Consider the following 20418-nt stretch of genomic DNA (forward strand, 5'->3'; position numbering starts at 1 on the left):
CGGTGGCACTATGTGCTGCCACGTGTCACCACGTGGCAACGCCTGCTGCCACGTGTCGACACGTGGCAGACCTACCCTCTGCGTCATCAACCCTACGTCGTGGTACGCGATGGGGTGCCCAAAAGACCCATCGCGGTACGCGATGGGATCCAAAATATTGTCTATAAATAGCGGCCACGGGCAGATCATTTCTGCACACCAACATTGCTCACACATCTCACTACTCTCTCTATAGCCTTACCTCGATAAGCGTGCCATATTTCATCATTAAGTGTGCCCCGATCCCTCGATTGTGTAACGACGTTTCCTTGGAGTTTGTGCCACCCGCCACCCACATTCGAGCAAAGGTGTTGTTATAATGGCGAAAGATCTCGTAAAGCGTGTCGACGAGTATTAAAGATTTGGCGTTCCTCGATTCGAGAAGATTGAAGCGGCGTTGGAGCGTCGCTCAAGTCCCTAGAGTTTCTATACGCCACTAAGGTTAGGCGTTATGATAATTTCAATATAATTCAATATTATATTAAAGGCTTAAGCCTTAAGTGGAGGATACACTCGATACCTCAATAAAAGAAAAGAAAAGAAAACATAACAAAGAAATGAATGAAAGAATAGATATTGAATAATGTGATAACATATATATGTGTGTAAGTATATATGCAAATATTCTTTGTTATGAAATATTATTTAATGAATAAAGAGTATTCTTAAATAATAAAAGAAAAAGATTACGTTTCTTGGAGAAGAAGAAACGTCGGGTTTTTGAATATAAACTAAAGGTTTATAATATACTTTTAAACTAAAGGTTTTCAAGTAAATAAGAATTGAACTAAAGGTTCAATCGAGGATTGAGATATAAGACTAAAGGTCTTAAGCCGGATCGTGTATCCGACTAACAAATATTTATACTCGTACTATAGGTGCGAGATAAAGAAAGGGAAAGACCCTTGGATGGTGAGTGAAGTCGATCCTAAAGAGACAAGGTGAATACGCCCCCAAACTTTTACTTATTTAAAATGAGTCAAACATGTTATTTGAAATTATTTACAAGGAACTACGTATTCCTAAAACCGTTATAAATAAAGGGTATAAACCTAGCCCTCAGGCTGTGGTATACGTATGTCTGGATCTTTACATAGGTGGTACTATGCGATGTATGGGCATGATCGCACCACCCTTGGTCGTAGGATGCTCTCCTGCAAGGAGTACGACCTTATGTGTATATTTACGGATACTTAACTAAGTCGAACGCTGCGGTGTTTGCTGAGGTGACCTAGCGTAGAGGCTCATATTTATAATGTGTTATTTAACTTTGTTATTCCTAAGCCACGTTGGGCCGAGGCAGGCGTAGTCTCGAGGGGTAATAAAGTAAAAGAAATATTTTTGCGTCAGCGTGTTCACCAGCATTCGTTGCTGACGTATTTTCTTACATTTTGTAGGTGAACAAAGTTAGAGCTTGGAAAAGACGAAGTACTAATATCCGATGGCTCGGATTCTTTTTGTATAAATTTAACATGGTGGTTTGTAAACAAAAACAAATAATCTTTTGTTAACTTAAACGGATGTTTATAATTCCGTCTTTTGAATATATCTAAATGTTAAACTTTTAATCATTATAGTTTTATAAGTCTTCCGCAAATTAACGTAACTCTGATTTATTTACAAACAAGATACCAAACTATTGTGTCACACTCCTAGGCCCTAGATGGGGGTGTGACAAACACGATAACCTAGATTAACTCAAAGATCAGAGAAGCACTGCCTAGGTATAGAATCTTACTTGTGAATCTTGGATCTCTCCCAGCTATGAAAACTATGATGGAATCGAGATCGTAAAATATGAAACCCTTAGACAACCTAATGGATCCCTAATCATTCTCTGGGTATCACCTAAGGGCTGGTGACATATTACAATTATACTTCTAGTGCCCTGTTGATTTTCGGTTTGCCGCTTCTCCTAAAATGGGAACCCACTAATTTTCATGATTTTATTAGGTATATCTTAATAATACTTTCAGATTAAACCTATCAGTATCGGTTGGGCCTATCAACACATCACAAATTTAGTACGTATTTTCTTTATTTTTATATCTTACATAACAATAGTTTTGGAAAACCATAGATGCATCATACACACAAAACAAAAGGACTTTTAGTTGATGTTTTTGAAATACATACATAAAATGCACAATACATTATATAACTTGTTAACCATCCCATTGCAACTCTTTCATTACCAATTCCCAATAATCAAATCAACATAAGAAACTAACCACATTCTAATTGCATGCAATGGCAACTAACAACTTCATCATCTACATATCATCAATAACACTATCATTATCCTATTGCTACAACATATCATCAAAAATCCCTAAAGGCATTTATAGATTCATCTCTATAATCCCCATCCTCTACTTATTTACCATTTTACCCCTCCACTTCGCCACCACCTTCCCAACCGCGGTCACCTTCGCCTTCACCACATGGCTCACAAACTTCAAACTCATTCGCTTCGCCTTCGACCTCGACCACTCTCCATTCCACCCATCCATTTCACTCATCCAATTCATCACTTACACTTCCTTACCAATCAAAACCGGAGTTGTAAGCGCTTCGTCCCCTAAGCGATTGCGAGTACAATTAGTTTGCCAAATATTGGTTCTAGCCATCCTTGTAAAGATATTATTAACCTATGGTGATATAGTTCATTTAAGGATCACATCATTTATTTATGGATGGATATTATTTTTATTAATCGACGTCGTGGCCGCGGTGTCCAACGCTATATTATTCGTGTTAACGGGACTCGAACTTGAGCCATCATCCGATCATCCATATCTTGCTACATCTTTACAAAACTTTTGGGCTAGGTGGAACATGTTGGTAACAAATACATTGCGTTACACTATATACAAACCTGTTGTGTTATTATTTTGTAACTACAAGTGGGCCCCACTCGCGGGGGTATTATCGTCATTTCTTGTTTCGGGGTTAATGCATGAGCTTTTTGTTTATCAGTTGTCACGTGCGGGTCCCACGTGGGAGATGACGTTGTTTTTTATGATTCATGGAGTGTGTGTGTGGTGGTGGAGAAGGTTGTGAAGAGGGTGAATGGTGGACGGTGGCGGGTCCCGAAGGTTGTGGCGACGGTGTTGACGGTGGGATTTGTGGTGGTCACGGGTGTTTTGTTGTTTATTCCGTCTTTTATTAAGGGTCGTGTTGATGTGAAAATGCTTCAGGAGTATAAGGCGTTTGCCGGTCGTATTAAATCCAAATTAAGCTAGTCGTATTAAATCCAAATTAAGCTAGTGACTCAGCTTTTTATCTGTTTGTCTTCTGTATCGATATGAATAGTACCTTTTTTTTAATATTTAATAGAAGATAATCTAGATATTCATTGATGTGTAATAAAAATTAGTAGATTGATGAATTTTTATTTTAATAAATAAAAATAAAACAATTATTTTGAGAAATTTGTATTGTCAACTAACCTTTGATGCTTATATGTTATCTCTTACGAAATGTATCATGTATTTTTTCGTTGTGTAAGGAATTGTCTATACGTTTTTGTAACATATTAAAATAATGAAATATTTAAAAATAAAATAATCCTATGATTAGCAACACGTTTGTGATGAAAGAACAAAATATTTATATTTTCAACCTTAAAGTTTTATTAAAGGTTTATTAACGCTTTTTTTCCTTAATTAACAACACTCGTATATTGTTAACGCAAATTCTAGTGTGGCTATCGCTATCGCGCATCGCTAGTTGACTTGCTATGTAAGAGACCCTGTTTGATATAACTCAATGGTGTGGTATCGTTTCCCCTTTCTCGGGTCAATGTGAAATTGCAACCACTGAAAACCTGTTAGAGGGCCCACGAGGCAAAAGTCGGTAATTTTATATTATAAGTATATGAATATACGAGTATAAAGTGTACGTGTAGAGAAATATTTTGCAGAGACTATGATGATATGATAGTCTTACTTGTGTATATACATTTCAACAACAAAAGCTTGTTGGTGAGATGTGAACAATGTTCGGGTTTGAACATGATGAATCGGGTCTGAAAGTGGGTAAACTCTACACTCGTGATAGGTGTTAGTAATTAGTAGTATCTAACTATCTATCGTTCGTGTCAGTAAACACATGTTCAATGTATCCGTGTTGAAGTAAAGGAACAAACAATAGTATACTAATGGTAGTCAAAGCGAAAGCAAAAAAAATAATAATAAACGAAAGAGACTAAGCTAATAATGATAAGGTGGAACTTCTTATATGTACTATGTAAAATTAATCTATATGTACACATAATTATGTGAATAACATTTACCACGGGATTAGTGAGGTCAGATTTTAACTAAACTTAAGATTTAGTGTGCGAAGAATCATCATTATTAATAAGTCACCAAATCTTCTTTAAAGGTTCATATTTTCTTCGTGTTTGTGTATTTTCCTCGTTATTCCTCTTATTCTTTCCTATAACGATATACACGCTACTTATAATAAAACGATCAATTTATTCACATGTCTGACTCTCATAATAGTAGAACTGTAGAAGTGTAAACATTTTTTTTATCTAGCCATGAAATTGAAATTCAGCTTTCTATGATTAAAAAACAAGTTCGGCTCGGTTACAAAAATGAGCTAACTCAGCTCATGTTGTTTCAAATCAAATTTTCTATCTAGTTTTATTCAAGCAAGTCAAGAGCCCGAGCTTCAACACACGAGCTTTTAAAACAGCCCTAATACAACCGTTAAAAAAAGTCTAAAATTATCACAAATCTCAAAATCTCAAATATACAATTGAGTAAACTGCGATTTTCATCCATATGATTTGTTCAAATCTGTGGTTTTAGTCCGATAGTTTCAAATTTGTGATTTTCATTCCCGTGATTTCATTTCACTTGCAATTATACCCGACCACACTAACCTTGTTAAGTCTAGTCATTAAATCCATCAGCGTGTCATTCACGTGAGAGATAGTTTTGTCTTTTTTTTCCCAAATACACTCCAGCCCCTCACGTGATCGGGCTTGCAAATTAAGACTGAGGTTTATTTGGGAAGAAAAGAGACAAAATTGCCTCTCATGTGAGAGGCTGAGATGTATTTGGGAAAAAAATGACAAAACTGTCTCTCACGTGAATGGCACGCTGATGGATTTAACGACTAGACTTAACGGGGTTAGTTTGGTCGGGTTTAATTGCAAGTGAAATGAAACCAAATGAACGGTAATTGCAGACTTGAAACCACTGAACTAAAATCGCAGATTTAGAAACCACATGAACAAAAATCGCGGTTTACCCCATACGTTTTACACTAAAGCCCGATTGAAGTTATTGGGCCAAAACAACAAATCCCCCGTTTAATATTCATATTCGGGTCGGGTATTCAAAAGGTAGTTAATAATAAGTTAAAAATCTGTTTCAACGGATCTCCGTACAACAACTAATCATTCATCACCGGTGACCGGATATCAGGTTCGTTATATTTCCATCAACATTATTATTATTATTATTATTATTATTATTATTATTATTATTATTATTATTATTCTCTCCATTTAACTAACCAGTTAAAAAAATATAATATATATTTTTTAAAATATTTGTTGTTCTGATTATAATTCATTTTTGTGATTTGTTAGATTTAATTTAAAATCGGATTTGATTGGTGAGATTGATCTAACTAACCATGGGGTTTGTTATAACAACCCTGAGTTTTGTTGCCATCGGGATCATTGCGTGTTTGTGCGCGCGGGTTTGCTGCAATAAAGGACCTTCTGCGAATCTGTATGTCTTGGTTTTAGTTTTGGTGAATGTTTGTTGTTGTTTGGTATGCGTATATATGGTCCATTACATATTGTTATGCTTTATTGTTATTAGTTGTCACGAAGGCCAGCGTGGGTCTGGTTAAGACAACATAGTTCTAAAAGAAAGTCGTCGTTCTAAAAAAAATTGTTGCGAATGTTGCAATGATTGGAAATGGAATTAGTTTTTGAATTTATTTTTAATGGGAGAAATTAGCATGCTTCCGTTATTTATAGGAGAGAGAGAAACTGTTTTGGTTTCTAGGCGAGATCCTAACATCGTTGCAGACTATGTCAGTGTATGTCTGGTGAGTTGGACAATTCCTCTGTATTCCGTCATTTCAGATGGAGGAACCACTGTAGGATCCGCCATTTTAAATGGCGGATCGTGAATAGTGCAAAGTGGTTCCTCCATTTTGAAATGACGGAACACAGAGGAATTGTCCAACTCACCAGACATACTCTGATATAGTCTGCAACGATGTTAGGATCTCGCCTGAAAACCAAAACAATTTCGTCTCTCTCCTATAAACCATTGAAGCATTTTATTTTAATTTATTTTCTAGAAAAAATTCATTAGGTTATAATCGATATATGTTCAGTTGAAATCATAGAGTTTGATATTGTTTTTGAGTTTTTGAAAACATTGAACGGACCGAACGTTTGGTACGACTGTTTAATAACATATTATTGCGAGTAGGGCTGTAAACGAACCGAACGCTTGGCGAACTGTTCGGTGGGAAGTTCGTTTATGTTCGTTCATTTAATAGATGAACGAACATGAACAAGGAATTTCGTTCGATCAACTAAATGAACAAACACAAACAAAGGCTATGTTCGTGAACGTTCGCTAATGTGTCTGGTTGTGTTCAGTTGTGTCCGTTTATGTTCATTAATGTGTGCTTGTTTATTGTTGTTCATTAATTTTGTAATTAACTATAAAACTTTGTGCAGGTTTCACCTTACATTGGTGATTACTGCCACTATATGCTGCTGGATGATGTAAGTTTTGCTCTTTACTCTTACGCGAGTTAATTCTATTAATATATATTTCATAATCTTTGGAATGTCATTTCTCATCAAGAGAAAACATACTTATATTAAACAGAACAGTTGTTTTGAGTTATTTTATGTAGATACATGATTATAAGTTATAACATAAGATTACAGTTTTAAAACATCAGCCAAAGTTCAAATTTCAGTTATGTTTTTCTTGGGATAGTTGCATAAAAAGATAACTGTTTTTGGACCTATTTTGGGTAACCAACTTCTTTTAGACAAAACATCAAATTTCAAAAAAAAACAATTGAATTACCTTAAATTAAATAATTTGATCAGTAATGAGATGGAAGCAGGCCTGTAAACGAACCGCACGTTTCGGTGAACTGTTTCGTGAACCATTCAGCGGGAAGTTCGTTTATGTTCATTTATTTAACAAACGAACGAACATGAACAAAAAATTTGTATTCGTTTAATTAAATGAACGGCCATGAACACACGTTTCGTTCGTTCATTTATGTTCGTTTACATATTTATTATTAAATAATTAAATATTATCTTGAAGAGTCATCTACTTAATGGTATTATATTTGTTCATTTGTGTTCATTTAAGTTTGTTCATTTATGTTCATTTATTTAACAAACGAACGAACATGAACAAAAAAATTGTGTTCGTTTAATTAAACGTACGACCACGAACACATGTTTCGTTCGTTCATTTATGTTCATTTACATATTAATAGAAAATAATTAAATATTATCTTGAAGAGTCATCTACTTAATGGTATTATATTTGTTCATCTGTGTTCATTTAAGTTTGTTCATTTATGTTTGTTTATATTTGTTTGTGTTCATATATTTTTTGCTGATTTTTTGGCAGGTGGGCAATTGTTTATCTTGCACAAATGAACCCACTCATTGTTCCAATTTTGAGTGAAGAAGAATGAATAAAATGCAGTAACAACTTTGTTGGTCTTTTAGCATTTATTGAAGAGTGAATTTTTTGGAATTATTTAATTCAAGGTATAAATATGTTTTAAAGATTGGCATGAACTGCAAACAACTTTTCATTTTAATTCTCTTGTTATTTGTTATGAGGATTTAATTGTTGTGTTACTTATTTAGTTTTCCTGTTCAGTTTTGAACTTGTGGAATAAAGGAGTCTGATTTTTTGCAAGATTTTGTTGTTATTTTGTTTTTGGTTTCTTTTCGCGTATTAGTAAATAAAAGATATTTTTACCTTTACTTGATAAATCTAAAGAAAATACTTAAAACTATAGAAGGAGTAACCCGTGCTTCACTACGGGTTACTCTTGCTAAGCGACTTTATCACCCGTGCTCATAGTTTTTTATCCTAATAGTTGGTGGGCAACCATGTAGTAAGGAAAAATAGAAAAGGCAAAATACTTGCTTGAAATCAAGATAGAACTCAACACTGTTTTAAATGAATAAATAAAAAAGTCAAGGCCCACATGTGACCAATAAAATGATACTAAGAGGTGGAGCTAGTATATTTACTTCATATTTAAGTCTAGGTAGAGCTCATGTGAATGAATGAGGAGAGAGAAATATATAGCTGACTAGACTCATCTATTTTGTTTATGCATTGTGGATGCTCTAACTCTAGATGAGTTTGATACTTAACAAAGTATATAATTCTTTTATTTTGCTTATTAATAAACAGTTATATTACAAAAAATGGGTACTAGATTTAATTTGAGCTTAATAGAAAAGATTTTTATTTAGTAAGATCAATATATACATGTTTAGAATTTTCTTTATACTAAACAAATGGAAGACTAAACGAACGGACACAGAGCCGTCTCTAAGAATCTTTAAAATTTCTAGGGACGAAGAAGAAAAAAGTTTTTGGGCCTTAAGTAAAAGGGCTTTTGTTTTGTTTAAACAATTAAAATTTTAAATTGACTTGCTTACTATGATTTGGGTTGTGCATAAAAAAATTGTTTATAGACATAAGCTTAAATGAATTTAGTAATTTGATTTAAACATTAAGAATACATTTTTTTCAAAAATATATATAAAAAAATAAAAATTTTGGGCCTAGCGGAGTGATCGGATTGAGGACTGTCAACCACCCTGCCCAACATCCAAGGCGACCTTGTAAGGGCATCCACAATGGGAAGGAGATGTTTAAAACACAAACCATATGTATCTCTCTCTCTCTCTCTCTCTCTCTCTCTCATACTCATCCACTACCCCACTCAAATCCTTGTTCTCTCTCCTCTTTTCTTACTTTTTCTTTACAAAACCGTATTGAATTTCCAACACTCTTCCCCCTCTCTCTCTCTTCCACTTGGCCCCTCTATCCTCCATGTAGACTCTCTCTCTCTCTCTTCCATCCAAGTAGTATATAATGTGGTTAAGCACTCTCCCATTGGAGATGCTCTAAAGGAGGTGAGTCCCTCATTCTAGTATTCTTTTGCTCATTATGGTTTACATTTGTTCGTTTAAAAAATGTCGCTTATGTTTTTAATGAACCGGCTAGCTGCGACTAGTAGGCTTTTGTTTTCACTGAACAGGGCTATTAGGGAATTGTGGGATGATTAAGGAGACGAGTCCCTCATTCTAGTATTCATTTACTCGTGGTTTCCATTTGTTCGTTTGGGGTTCCATTTGTTCATTTAAAAATTCTCATTTCTGTTTTCACTAAACGAGGTAGCAGCGACTAGTGGCCTTTTGTTTCACAAAACGTGGCTATGAGGGACTCGTGGAATGATTAAGTAGGTGAGTCCCTCATTCTAGTTTTCTTTTACTCGTAGTGGTTTCCATTTGTTCGTCTGGGTTCTGATTTGTTCGTTTGAAAAGTGTCACTTTGGTTCTCACTGAATAGGGCTAACTTTGACCGGTGGGATTTTGTTTTCACTAAAAGGAGCTATCTGGGACTTGTGGGAAGATTAATGAGACGAGTCCCTCATTCTAGTGTATTTTTATTCATTATGGTTTTCATTTGTTCATTTGGGCTTCCATTTGTTCGTTTGAAAATTGTCGCTTCTGTTTTCACTTAACGGGGCTAGAAGCGACTCGTGAGCTTTTGCTTTAATAGAATGGAGCTATCAGGAACTTGTGGGATGATTAAGAAGGTGAGCCCCGCATTCTAGTCATCTTTAACTCTTCATGACTTTCATTTGTTCGTTTGGACTTCCATTTGTTCGTTTGAAAAATGTAGCTTCTTTTTTCACTGAACAAGGCTAGCAACGACTAGTAGACTTTTGTTTTCACTGTCAGGGAGGCATGTGACATATACTGTTTCGAACTCATTTCTATAAAGTTTTTAAATTTGATTCTAATAACATTTTACAAAGTATATTAAAGTTAAAAGTTTTGTCTTTTGGATTAACTTATCTAACTTTTTAAATAAATAGATAGTATTCATTATACTGAACAATTTAAACATTTAAGATCGTTTATCAGAAGAGCTTATCTCGCTCGCAAATAATCAATTTAAATAATCGAATCGCAAACACCTACAAACATATAAACAGTTTAAAATAACCAATCCAACGTATGCACAAAATGTTGTTTAATTGAAACATAAGTTATGGTACAAACAAAGGTCAACTGTGGAAAACAAAAGATAACGAGTTGAGAAGCTTGTCTCGGACATGAAATATAGATATATATATAGCAATGGTTACCTGTGTTTTTTATCACAAGTATTTTAGAATCATATATATGGCAACGACTAGCCCAACGATCCCGATAACAGATAACAGCATGCATAAGCATGAGCAGCCACCCTTGGTGCGTTTATTCAGAATCGCCAGGTTCTTCTGCACTCTCTGTTTAAAAACATAAAAATTGTTAATATTCCAGCACCACTAGAATCTGCTTCTCGGCTCCCGCAGATGGATATGGCTAACATCATATAGGTGAGAAAATGGGTGGGTCAGGTTGTTTGACAGGTCAAAATGGGAACTCTTTTAGGGCAGGTCAAAATAAGTTGGGCTGGCCTGTCCAGGGCCGTCTCCGACAATCTCTTAAAATTCAAGGCTCGGGACGAACATATAGATGGGCACTGGTTGTGCCATGGCAACCACCACATCAAATGCAACATACACAAATTAGGTAAAAAGGATAAAATAATAATTTACAAGTTTCAAATGCTCTTTTCTCAAGAATTTATATATTTATATTAAAAAAATAAATATTACATGTCACATAAGTTGTTGAATGGCATAAAGACCTGCAACTAGTTAACCGGCATGTTATTTGTTGCTACATTCTATAACATGATGTAAATGCACCGAATATAAAATTGGCTGCTCATATCAAGAAAAAAGTTTATTTAGGTTTTGAACAGTTTAGCCCTAACATATAACCGAACTGAGCAACTACTTTTGCAAAAAAAATTAAAAAAAAATTAAAATTTACGGTCAATAAGACATTATTCTGTCGTATTCTTTGGAAACCTTATTCCCTAAATGAACATTTAAACAACTAAAGAACTCAAACTACTTCAAGAATACTGCGTCTTTTTTCTAATATCATGAAAAAGTGTCACCTTAAGTCGAGAATTTGTGACATCCACGCGTTCATCAAGGTCATCCTGCGTATCAAAAATAGCAAAGCAAAAGTTTTTAATATCACTGATGCTGCATTCTATAAACTCTTAATAAGCGGCTTAGAGTAGCATATATGTGTAGATTTTTTTTAAAAAAAAGTGACGTACAATGAGCCTAGTGTGCAAATCAAGTTCTTCATTGACTGCCAGTGCAATATGTTTGGTACTTAGCACTGTCTCCTCCAGTTTTTCTAGGCCTTCGTCTTGCTCTGTAACTCAAAATAACATGATTCATTACCAAAAAAAAAAGGGTTGACTTTTTTGATATATGTTCATGTGAAAACAGGCTAATTTTGGCTTAATGTTCATGCCCACGGGTTGAGCAGATGAAATTTAAAAAAATTAACTACAAGAGAAACAAGTCAAATGGGTTGGGCAGGTTACTTTCAACTACCCAATGACATAATCAAGTGTTTACAACCTTCTAACTTGTTTTTTAGAGAAAATAAAGCATTGCTGTAATAATAGTGTTTACAAACATACTTAGTATGATAAGTAAATTATAAAACAAAAGTAACAGAAATATAATTGTGGGTTGACCCGACCCACTTTGACCCACCTTCAAATTATACACATTTTGCCACAAACCCCATTGTAATTTGTAACCAATTGTTTAACTTGCATGACCCGTCCGTTATTTATGCACCGTATAACTATAAGGTTTCAAATCAGCCCACTTTCAAGATTTCAATTGCTGTATTTACATGTAAAACAAGTTTAGAAGGAAAATGGGTTACAACTTACAAGTAATCCATGACATAATCGAGTGTTTATACCTTCCAAATTGTTTTACTAAAAAAAGTGAATCATTATTGTAATAATACCGATTGTAATCATATTTAGTATATAAAGTATTTAAAAAAAGTTCAAAAAATGAAAGTGTCAACCCAACCCAACCCAACCCATTCTGGTTCGTCTCATGGTCTCAAAACTATGCCCATTTTGCACCAAATCATGTTTTGATATGTTCCTTAACTAACCAATGACATAATCAACTGTTTATGACCTTTACAATTTTACCAGAAAATTGGCTCATTGCTATATTAGTAGAGTATATAATCATGTCCCGTACAATAAGAACTTAAAAAACTCAAAATTAAGACAAATGTTAAGGGGCCAACCCATTCCGGCCTGCTTTGACCTACCTTAAATTTATGCCGATTTCCCACCAAACCTTTTTTGACCTATTATTTAGCACATATGGCCTGCCCGTTTTGCTATTAATAGCATAAGGTTTCGTATGTCGCTAATATTAAATGTTTTAACAGGTTAATGTACATGTACAACAGGTCTTCAAAAGTAAATTAGTAATCACAAAATAATAACTTGCCTCTCATAACTTGTCTTTGAAGGCTAACAATGCCAGAGTTGTCTAAACCAGCTGTCCTGCTAATCACATCAACTGGCTTAGTATCTGGCCCGAGTAGACTGTCCCTGTTGGCAAAGTTTGACATGTTCAATGTGGAGGCCATCTGTGTAACCTTTGTTCTCATGTTTGTTAGCATATCTCTACGTCGATTCATCTCTTTCTCTGTTCTGCAAATAACAGGAAAATTGTTCCCAATGTTCAGGGATAATTCTATAAGAACTTCAACAAGAATAATAACTAGTTACAGATAATCAACAATTGAGATCTATGATGATTATATTATCGCTTGCGAATTAGTCTATGAATGCTAGTCTAATAAGGCATAAATTTTGGATGCAATGCAATATGATTGAACATGACGCTGCATCTTCAGCTCAATTTTCATCATCGTTTCTTAAAACAACAAAAGTTAGTTTTATTGTGTAACTCAAAATCAACCCCTCCCCAAGAGTATTGAACATAAATGTCCATCTGAAAAGTCAAGAGTTGGTGACTTTAAATGATATAATTCGAAAACGGGATTAGATTCTTTTAATTCTACTCGTTTAGTTTATCCCAGTAACTATATGTAGTGCATATTTCATAGTGTTTTTTATAAGCAATTAAACAAACATGAACACATCATAACATCACTAGCCAGCAACGGTTTTATATCAGGCTACAATTATAGCCAAAAATAAAATAACTACACAGAACGTAGGTATTTGGTGCTGCAGATTAATTAACTTCAAATGTATAGCAATGACAAAAGAACTTCTTTTTAACCCAAGTAGATGGACAAACTAGTTCATCAACCCAAAAATATCAAAAGAAAGATAATGTACAGAATTTACTGATAAACTGCAAAAACTCACTAACCAGAAGACAAGCTACTAAAAATCTCCATAGCTAGATATATAGAACAAAAAACTGATGAGAGGAAAGAAGAGTCATATAGCTAATTGCTTCTGGGATCACCTACTTAATTGACCCCGTACAATAGTATAAAATTGGAAAATATCAAAGAAAACCGATGAAAGCATATACGACCATGGGACATAAACATAGACTAATACACATTATACAATACATGGACAGTCAAATACTGACTTACAATGGCTGTTTAGCAGGAAGCTTTGTAAGAAGAGACTGTAAGCTATCAAGCCTGGTTCCTAATATAGTAATTTTTCTGCGTATAGCAGAAGAATGGCGCTGTGCTTCAGGCCCTGAGCCATATGAGCTCCTTGCGGATATCATGCTGCTGATATCATCGGAAAGTTTACAGGCTTCGTTATATTCTCTCACCCAAGGATCCGCAGATGAAGCCATTAATCTGCAACATAAACATATTGTGTGACACGCAATTACACAAAATATATCAATTCATTCCTACAAACTACATGCGCTAATACATGTATGTATATATTTGTATAGCATTTATAATTAACATTCTAAAAGCAAAACAAATACAAAATCTTAAAGAATACATCAATTAATAGACTGTGAACCAACCGAACGAACACGAACGATGGCAAGTTCATGTTCGTTCGTTCATTTAACTTTAACCGAACACGAACAGTTAATCAAACAAATATTTTTGTGCATGTACATTTGTTAAGATAGTGAACATACTGAACATGTTTGTGTGTGTTTACGTCAGTTCGTTAAAAATCTAAACGAGCAGTTCACAAACATAAATGAACATAAACAAACAGATCTAAAACATTAAGTACATGATTCACTCAAAATCCAAAAAACACATCACAATTCTTTATTTAAATGTACATTATTCATCCATAAATCCAAAAAACACGTCTAAACTTCATAATCACATAGTTAAACAAACGCGCATAAACTAACTAAGAACACAATGAGTTAAACGAACGCGCCTAAACAAACGAACGAAGAACACGTCAATTAGGCAATTAATATAATTAATATGAAAATCACTTCTATTAACATATTAAAATCACTTCTATTAACACTCAGACAAAACAAATCATTATGAATTTCACAATCCACAACTAACTTCCACTATCTTCTACAATACACGCAACATATAATCAAAATTTTAAAAAATTAGGGCACTAATGAACAATTACGATCGTAATAATTCATAAACACATCCGTTTCTATTAAACCGCGTGTAATTATTAAGATCTACGATTACGAACGAGTCATAAAGTAATTAAACGAATACGAGTACTAACAGTAATTACTACCTCAATCGATCCGTGATTCAAACAGTGAGATAAGAAACGAATAATAATAATAATAATAATAATAGCAGATATAGTAGCGGATTTGAAAGCCGACGATAAATAATAATAATAATAATAATAATAATAATAATAATAATAATAATATAATAATAATAATTTGTGGTAGGAACACCGTTCACCGGCGAGTTTGTCGTCGTCTACTCGTTGCCGTTAATATCACACACTCACGAAATAAAATAATAAAAGTTTCCAGATTAATAGTTAGTGATTACAAGACGGTGTACATGTTTTACTGCATGAGGTACAAGCATTTAAAAAGTTTGGAGGAGTAAAACGTGACTGCATGACGTGACGGGCGGTGCACGCGTGTCGCACCTGTTCCTTTTGGCTCTGTCCGATTTGGCGCTACCAACATTATTATGACCTTTTCGCTTTTTATTAAATCAAATCTACGTGTGTACGTGTCCTTTCATTAACGAATTGAGTTTATTCATGTCCGTTTGCCATTCGTTAATATTGTAAATAAATGCTAACAGACACTAATGAACAAGCGAACACTAATAAACATTAATAAATAAACATAAACGACTCTAACGAACAAACAAGCATAAACGATTACATATTAATTCAAAAAAATTAACTACTATAGAGGTAGGGTAGTGAAAAGATCCAAATACACATATAAGGATAGCTGCGGGTCATCTAGGACTTACTCAGAAGCCACCCGCATAACATTTTCATCACCTGCATAACTTAAGCCATAGGAAAATCAGAGGGAAACTCCATATGTTATCTGCGGGTCATCTAGGACTTCTTCATAAGCCACCCGCATACACATTTCCATCACCCGCATAACTTAAGCCAGAGGAAAACTCCAGAGGTTATCTGCGGGTCGATCAGGACTCCCTCAGAAGTCATCTGCAGGTCGTTTCCCTCATGTGTAAAGATGACTAGAGAGTGACGTCACCAAATCAGTTGTAACCAACTTCATTCTAGAAGATTTACGCGAATATCCTTTCTTGGAAAGCACGTGATGTAACAACCAATTAAGAAAGGATAACTGACAAAGTTGTTATAACCATGCACGTGGCCAGTTGTCTCGTCCTATCATATGCGGACACGTGTCTAGTTTGTTACAAAGGGCATTTTCTAGAAGGGGACAGTTGTACCAATATTATTCCCCATAACCATCAGTTATAAATACCATCTCCATCATCATAAGGTATTCGTTCACACTTCACATATTACATTAAACACTTAAAGTATTTTCTCTCTCTAAAACTGTACTTATTCTCACGCCGGAGGGTGGTTACGGAAAGACCCCCCTTTTGTCCTTCCGTAACGAGCTCACAGTGTTCTATTTTGCAGGTTTCCATCACCGGACTTGTGAAGCTTGCCCATATAGTCGTATTACTTGTTATTTGACATGTATCATATGGAATCATCAATCTAGCCTATTCCGGGTTAGAGCCTGCTTCTTCAATAACCATAAATTCATACAAGTTCACCCACAAATTCGGAATTACACCACGTCATAGGCGGATCCAGAAATTTTTACTATGATGGGCACAAAATAAACCTGGTAAAAAAATAGGTTCGGTTAAAGAGAGCAGGGTCGTCCAGCCATTCTAAATGCCCAGAGCGAAATGAACTCTTGGGTGTCTGTTGCGCTTTCTTTTTGTTTTTGAACAACGTTTGAAACTACCATCAATGCCTAAGTGAGTCTTTTTGAGATGAAATGTTAATCGTTCATACTAATCTTGACATTGCATACACAGGGCACCTAAATTAAAGAGGAAATTCACTATTAAAGAAAAACATCCTTAAGTCAAGTTTTAAATTTGAGACCATAAGATCTCAAGTCTTAACAATCATTCTTACACCATATTCTTACACCATTAGAAAAGAAGACCAATTGCATTTTACTAAACCTTCTAACAATTCAAAATTTATTGAGCTAATTACTTATTAGTATTACTACTACTAGTAAAAATATTAATGAAAGTTAATCTAACAACAATATTAAATATAATAAATATTAATATACATCCTATGATAATAAAACAAATAAAAAAATTATAAAGTAAAGATAGATTTATATATTATATAATAAAATAAGAAATAAAAACCAGCAATATATTAAACTAAAGAAAAGTGAAAAACAATATTATAAAGAATATAACTCAGGGTTTTACATGTATTCTAGTTGTATAAAGACAGTTATCTTTTAACTAAACAATAAATTATATAATATAATAAACTTAAAGTGTTTTCTTCCACCTCAAACCAACCATTCAAATTTCAAAGTCTATTCGTAGTCTACCGGAAAAGTAAAAAACTTGCTTTATTGTCTTCTCTTTTCACTTGTTTTTCTTTTTTACACTTTTTTCTTCTCTGTTAAGGTAACATACGCTGGGCACTAACTGATTCTTGACTCATAGTAAACTAGCGCTTACCCACAAACACGACATTCCGGCTGGCGGACGGTGGGCACCGGCCCACCCTAGCCAAGCCTTAGATCGCCCCTGCACCACATGATATCAAAAAATACCTAACATATTAAGGTTTGTTTTATTTTTCACTTGGTTTGTATACTGCGTAATCTGGTAGAAAAACAAATAAAAAAATACATATTAATTACAAAATACTTCACATTAACGGACGGACGAAAGTTACAGGACGAAATCAGATGGACGCTACAAAACTTTCACGAATACAATTGAACTAACGCGGCCTCTAAAGCTTACCAAACAAAAACTTTTTTGTTTATGCTCGGTGCATTTATTAAACATGTAAACATAAATGAACTTCCCGCCGAACGGGCAACCGGATGGCCGCCGAATGTTCTGTTTACTTACAGCCCTAGAAATAGTAATACGACTTTTAAGTTTGGATAAAATCTTAAGAAGTGTTCTTAACAAATCATAAACTACCAGCTAAGAAGTATCAATGACTTATTGATCTAGAAGTACAGTATCATGTTCATTTTTATAAACGTGAGATTGTATGTTTAAATCTTTGCAAATTCATAATTTAGGGAATATTTAGATGGAAAAAGTTGTTAATAAAAAGTAGAACTTAACAAGTGGTAACGAGAAAGGAAAAAAGAACAATGCAAAAACAATGCGAGAATACAGTTTCTAATTTTATGCTAGGGGTATAAAATAAAGAAAGATAAAATAAATAATTGTACAAAAAACTTTCATGAACAACACAAACGAGCATTAACACAATTGAATGAACATGGACTCTGTCTATGGGTGCAAACGAGCCGAGTCACTAGCGAGCTACTCGATTCGTTCGTTAAAAAGCTCGATAGAGCTTAAAAGTAAGCTCATTAAATAAACGAGCCCAAGCCCAAGCTTCACTTATCGAGCTTGAGCTTATCAGTTATATAATTTTTTAAAATTAACTATTAATTAATATATATAGTTAAGAAAAAAATAAATAAAAATAACTAAATAATATATATATATATATCCTTGTATCAATAAAATCATAATTGAAAAAAATATATTGAAAGTAATTAATAAATAATAAAAAAAACCAAACCAGCTCGAGCTTGAAACGAGCTCGAGCTCCGTGTAAGTAAAACGAGCTGAGCTCAGACTTGGCTCGCCTCGTTTACACCCTAGCTCTGTTCATATCCGTCTGTTTAAATAATCAAACGGAATTTTTTGTTCATATTTATTTATTATTAAACGAATAAATATAAATAAACTTCCCATCAAATAATTCCTGAACCGTAAAATATTATTAAACGAATAAACATAAGTAAACTTCCCATCAAATGATTCACAAACTGTTTCTGAACGTTCGATTCGTTAAGGAACTGCTTCAACCACTCAACCAAACATTAGTACAAAGCACACAGTCCACTAATCCACCATCATCAAATTATTAAAATCCATCTGTAAATTAACCTGCATCATCGTCACTGTACTACAAACCCTAAGTGAGTGGTCCGGTGAGTTCTTCTTATTATTATTAATAATATTAATATTATTATTAATGTCAGACCTAGACCGGCAAATCGAGCAGCTGAAGAACTGCGAGGCGTTAAAGGAGTCTGAAGTGAAGGCTCTATGTTTAAAAGCTATGGAGATACTCGTTGAAGAAAGCAACGTGCAACGAGTTGATGCTCCTGTTACTGTAGGTTTATGCTTCATTTTAGTTTTGTTATATGATTGATATGTAATTATGTTTATCAGTTTATGTATGTAGCTGTATTGAAGTTAGGGTTTATGGAAGAGTTAGTAATAGTTCATTGATTTCATTAGCAGGAACTATGTTTATTTAGGTTGATTAATAACCGAACAGTTGACAGGTTGACCGAAACTGAATTGAAAATCGGTTAGTTAGTTGTGAGAAAATTAACCGAACCGAAACATTCATATTTTCATGTATTTCTAGCTTTTATACCTCCATTTCATGTATAGTTGCATCCATTTCGTGTATTTCTAAGCAAAATTTTAGCCGAACCGTTGACAGAAAACCGACGAAACCGAACCGAAATTAAACGAAGACCGAATTAACTGAAAATTGGTTATCGGTTTATTGTGTACCCTCGGTTAATCGAAATTAATCAAAAATCGGTTAGTTAGTAATTAGTTGTGAGAAAATTAACCGAACCGGATCATTCATATTTTCATATATTTCTAGCTTCTATACCTCCTTTTCATGTATTTATACCTCCGTTTCATGTATAGATACATTCATTTCGTGTATTTCTAAGCAAAAATTTTAGCCGAACAGTTAACAGAAACTGAACAGAAAACTGACGAAACCGAACCGAAATTAAACGAAAATTGGTTATCGGTTTTTTGTATACCCTTGGTTAACCGAAATTAACCAACTATTTATATATTCATATAATTCTAGCTTTTATACATCCATTTCATGTATAGATACATCCATTTCATGCATAGATACATCCATTTCGTGTATTTCTAAGCAAAAATTTTAGCCGAACTGTTAACAGAAACTGAACAGAAAACCGACGAAACCGAACCGGAATTAAACGAAAATTGAATTAACCGAAAATTGGTTATCGGTTTTTTGTGTACCCTTGGTTAACCGAAATTAACCAACTATTTATATATTCATAAAGTTCTAGCTTTTATACATCCATTTCATGTATTTATACCTTCATTTCATGTGTATACGCTATACACCTCCATTTCATGTATTCTAAGCATAATTTTAGGCTAGGTTTGGTTTTGGTTATTAACTAAAATAAACTGAAGTGAGTGCGACTAGCGCCTTTGATAACTATAGTTTCGGATTATATATTGAATTTACATATTGAAAACTTGTAGTAGGGCTTTGATTCTGAAAGATACAATGGGAATTCGTTGCAGTAGTCCTCTAAGAATTATTAGTTTGAAATAAATTGGTTACTATGTGAGCTAAGAAGCAAATGTGAATCTTCACAAATCAAGTAGGGTTTGTAGGA

The 20418-nt window shown here is 34.1% G+C and overlaps 2 protein-coding genes and 1 pseudogene across 2 annotated transcripts; 2 read left to right on the top strand and 1 right to left on the bottom strand.

Moving 5' to 3' along the window:
• Positions 1 to 2131: 2131 nt before the first annotated feature.
• On the top strand, positions 2132 to 3284 carry LOC143550933 (putative long-chain-alcohol O-fatty-acyltransferase 5 pseudogene; annotated as a pseudogene).
• Positions 3285 to 5652: 2368 nt separating this feature from the next.
• LOC143550922 (V-type proton ATPase subunit e1-like) lies at positions 5653 to 7758 on the top strand. The gene is made up of 3 exons (XM_077041470.1): positions 5653 to 5795; positions 6767 to 6814; positions 7692 to 7758. Exons 1-3 carry the CDS (start codon positions 5698 to 5700, stop codon positions 7756 to 7758), a joined length of 213 nt encoding a protein of 70 aa, XP_076897585.1. The 5' UTR covers positions 5653 to 5697.
• Positions 7759 to 10329: 2571 nt separating this feature from the next.
• Positions 10330 to 14095, bottom strand: LOC143550923 (syntaxin-52-like). The gene is made up of 5 exons (XM_077041471.1): positions 13856 to 14095; positions 12724 to 12929; positions 11502 to 11602; positions 11334 to 11378; positions 10330 to 10611 (listed from the first exon to the last, which is right to left on the bottom strand). The coding sequence occupies exons 1-5, from the start codon at positions 14068 to 14070 to the stop codon at positions 10480 to 10482; spliced, it is 699 nt and encodes a 232-aa protein (XP_076897586.1). The 5' UTR covers positions 14071 to 14095; the 3' UTR covers positions 10330 to 10479.
• Positions 14096 to 20418: the final 6323 nt, after the last annotated feature.

This window comes from Bidens hawaiensis, unplaced genomic scaffold (genome assembly GCF_021521415.1).
Source record: "Bidens hawaiensis isolate Kalapana, Puna unplaced genomic scaffold, B.hawaiensis_p1.1 tig00016203_1, whole genome shotgun sequence".
Taxonomy (NCBI): Eukaryota; Viridiplantae; Streptophyta; class Magnoliopsida; order Asterales; family Asteraceae; genus Bidens; species Bidens hawaiensis.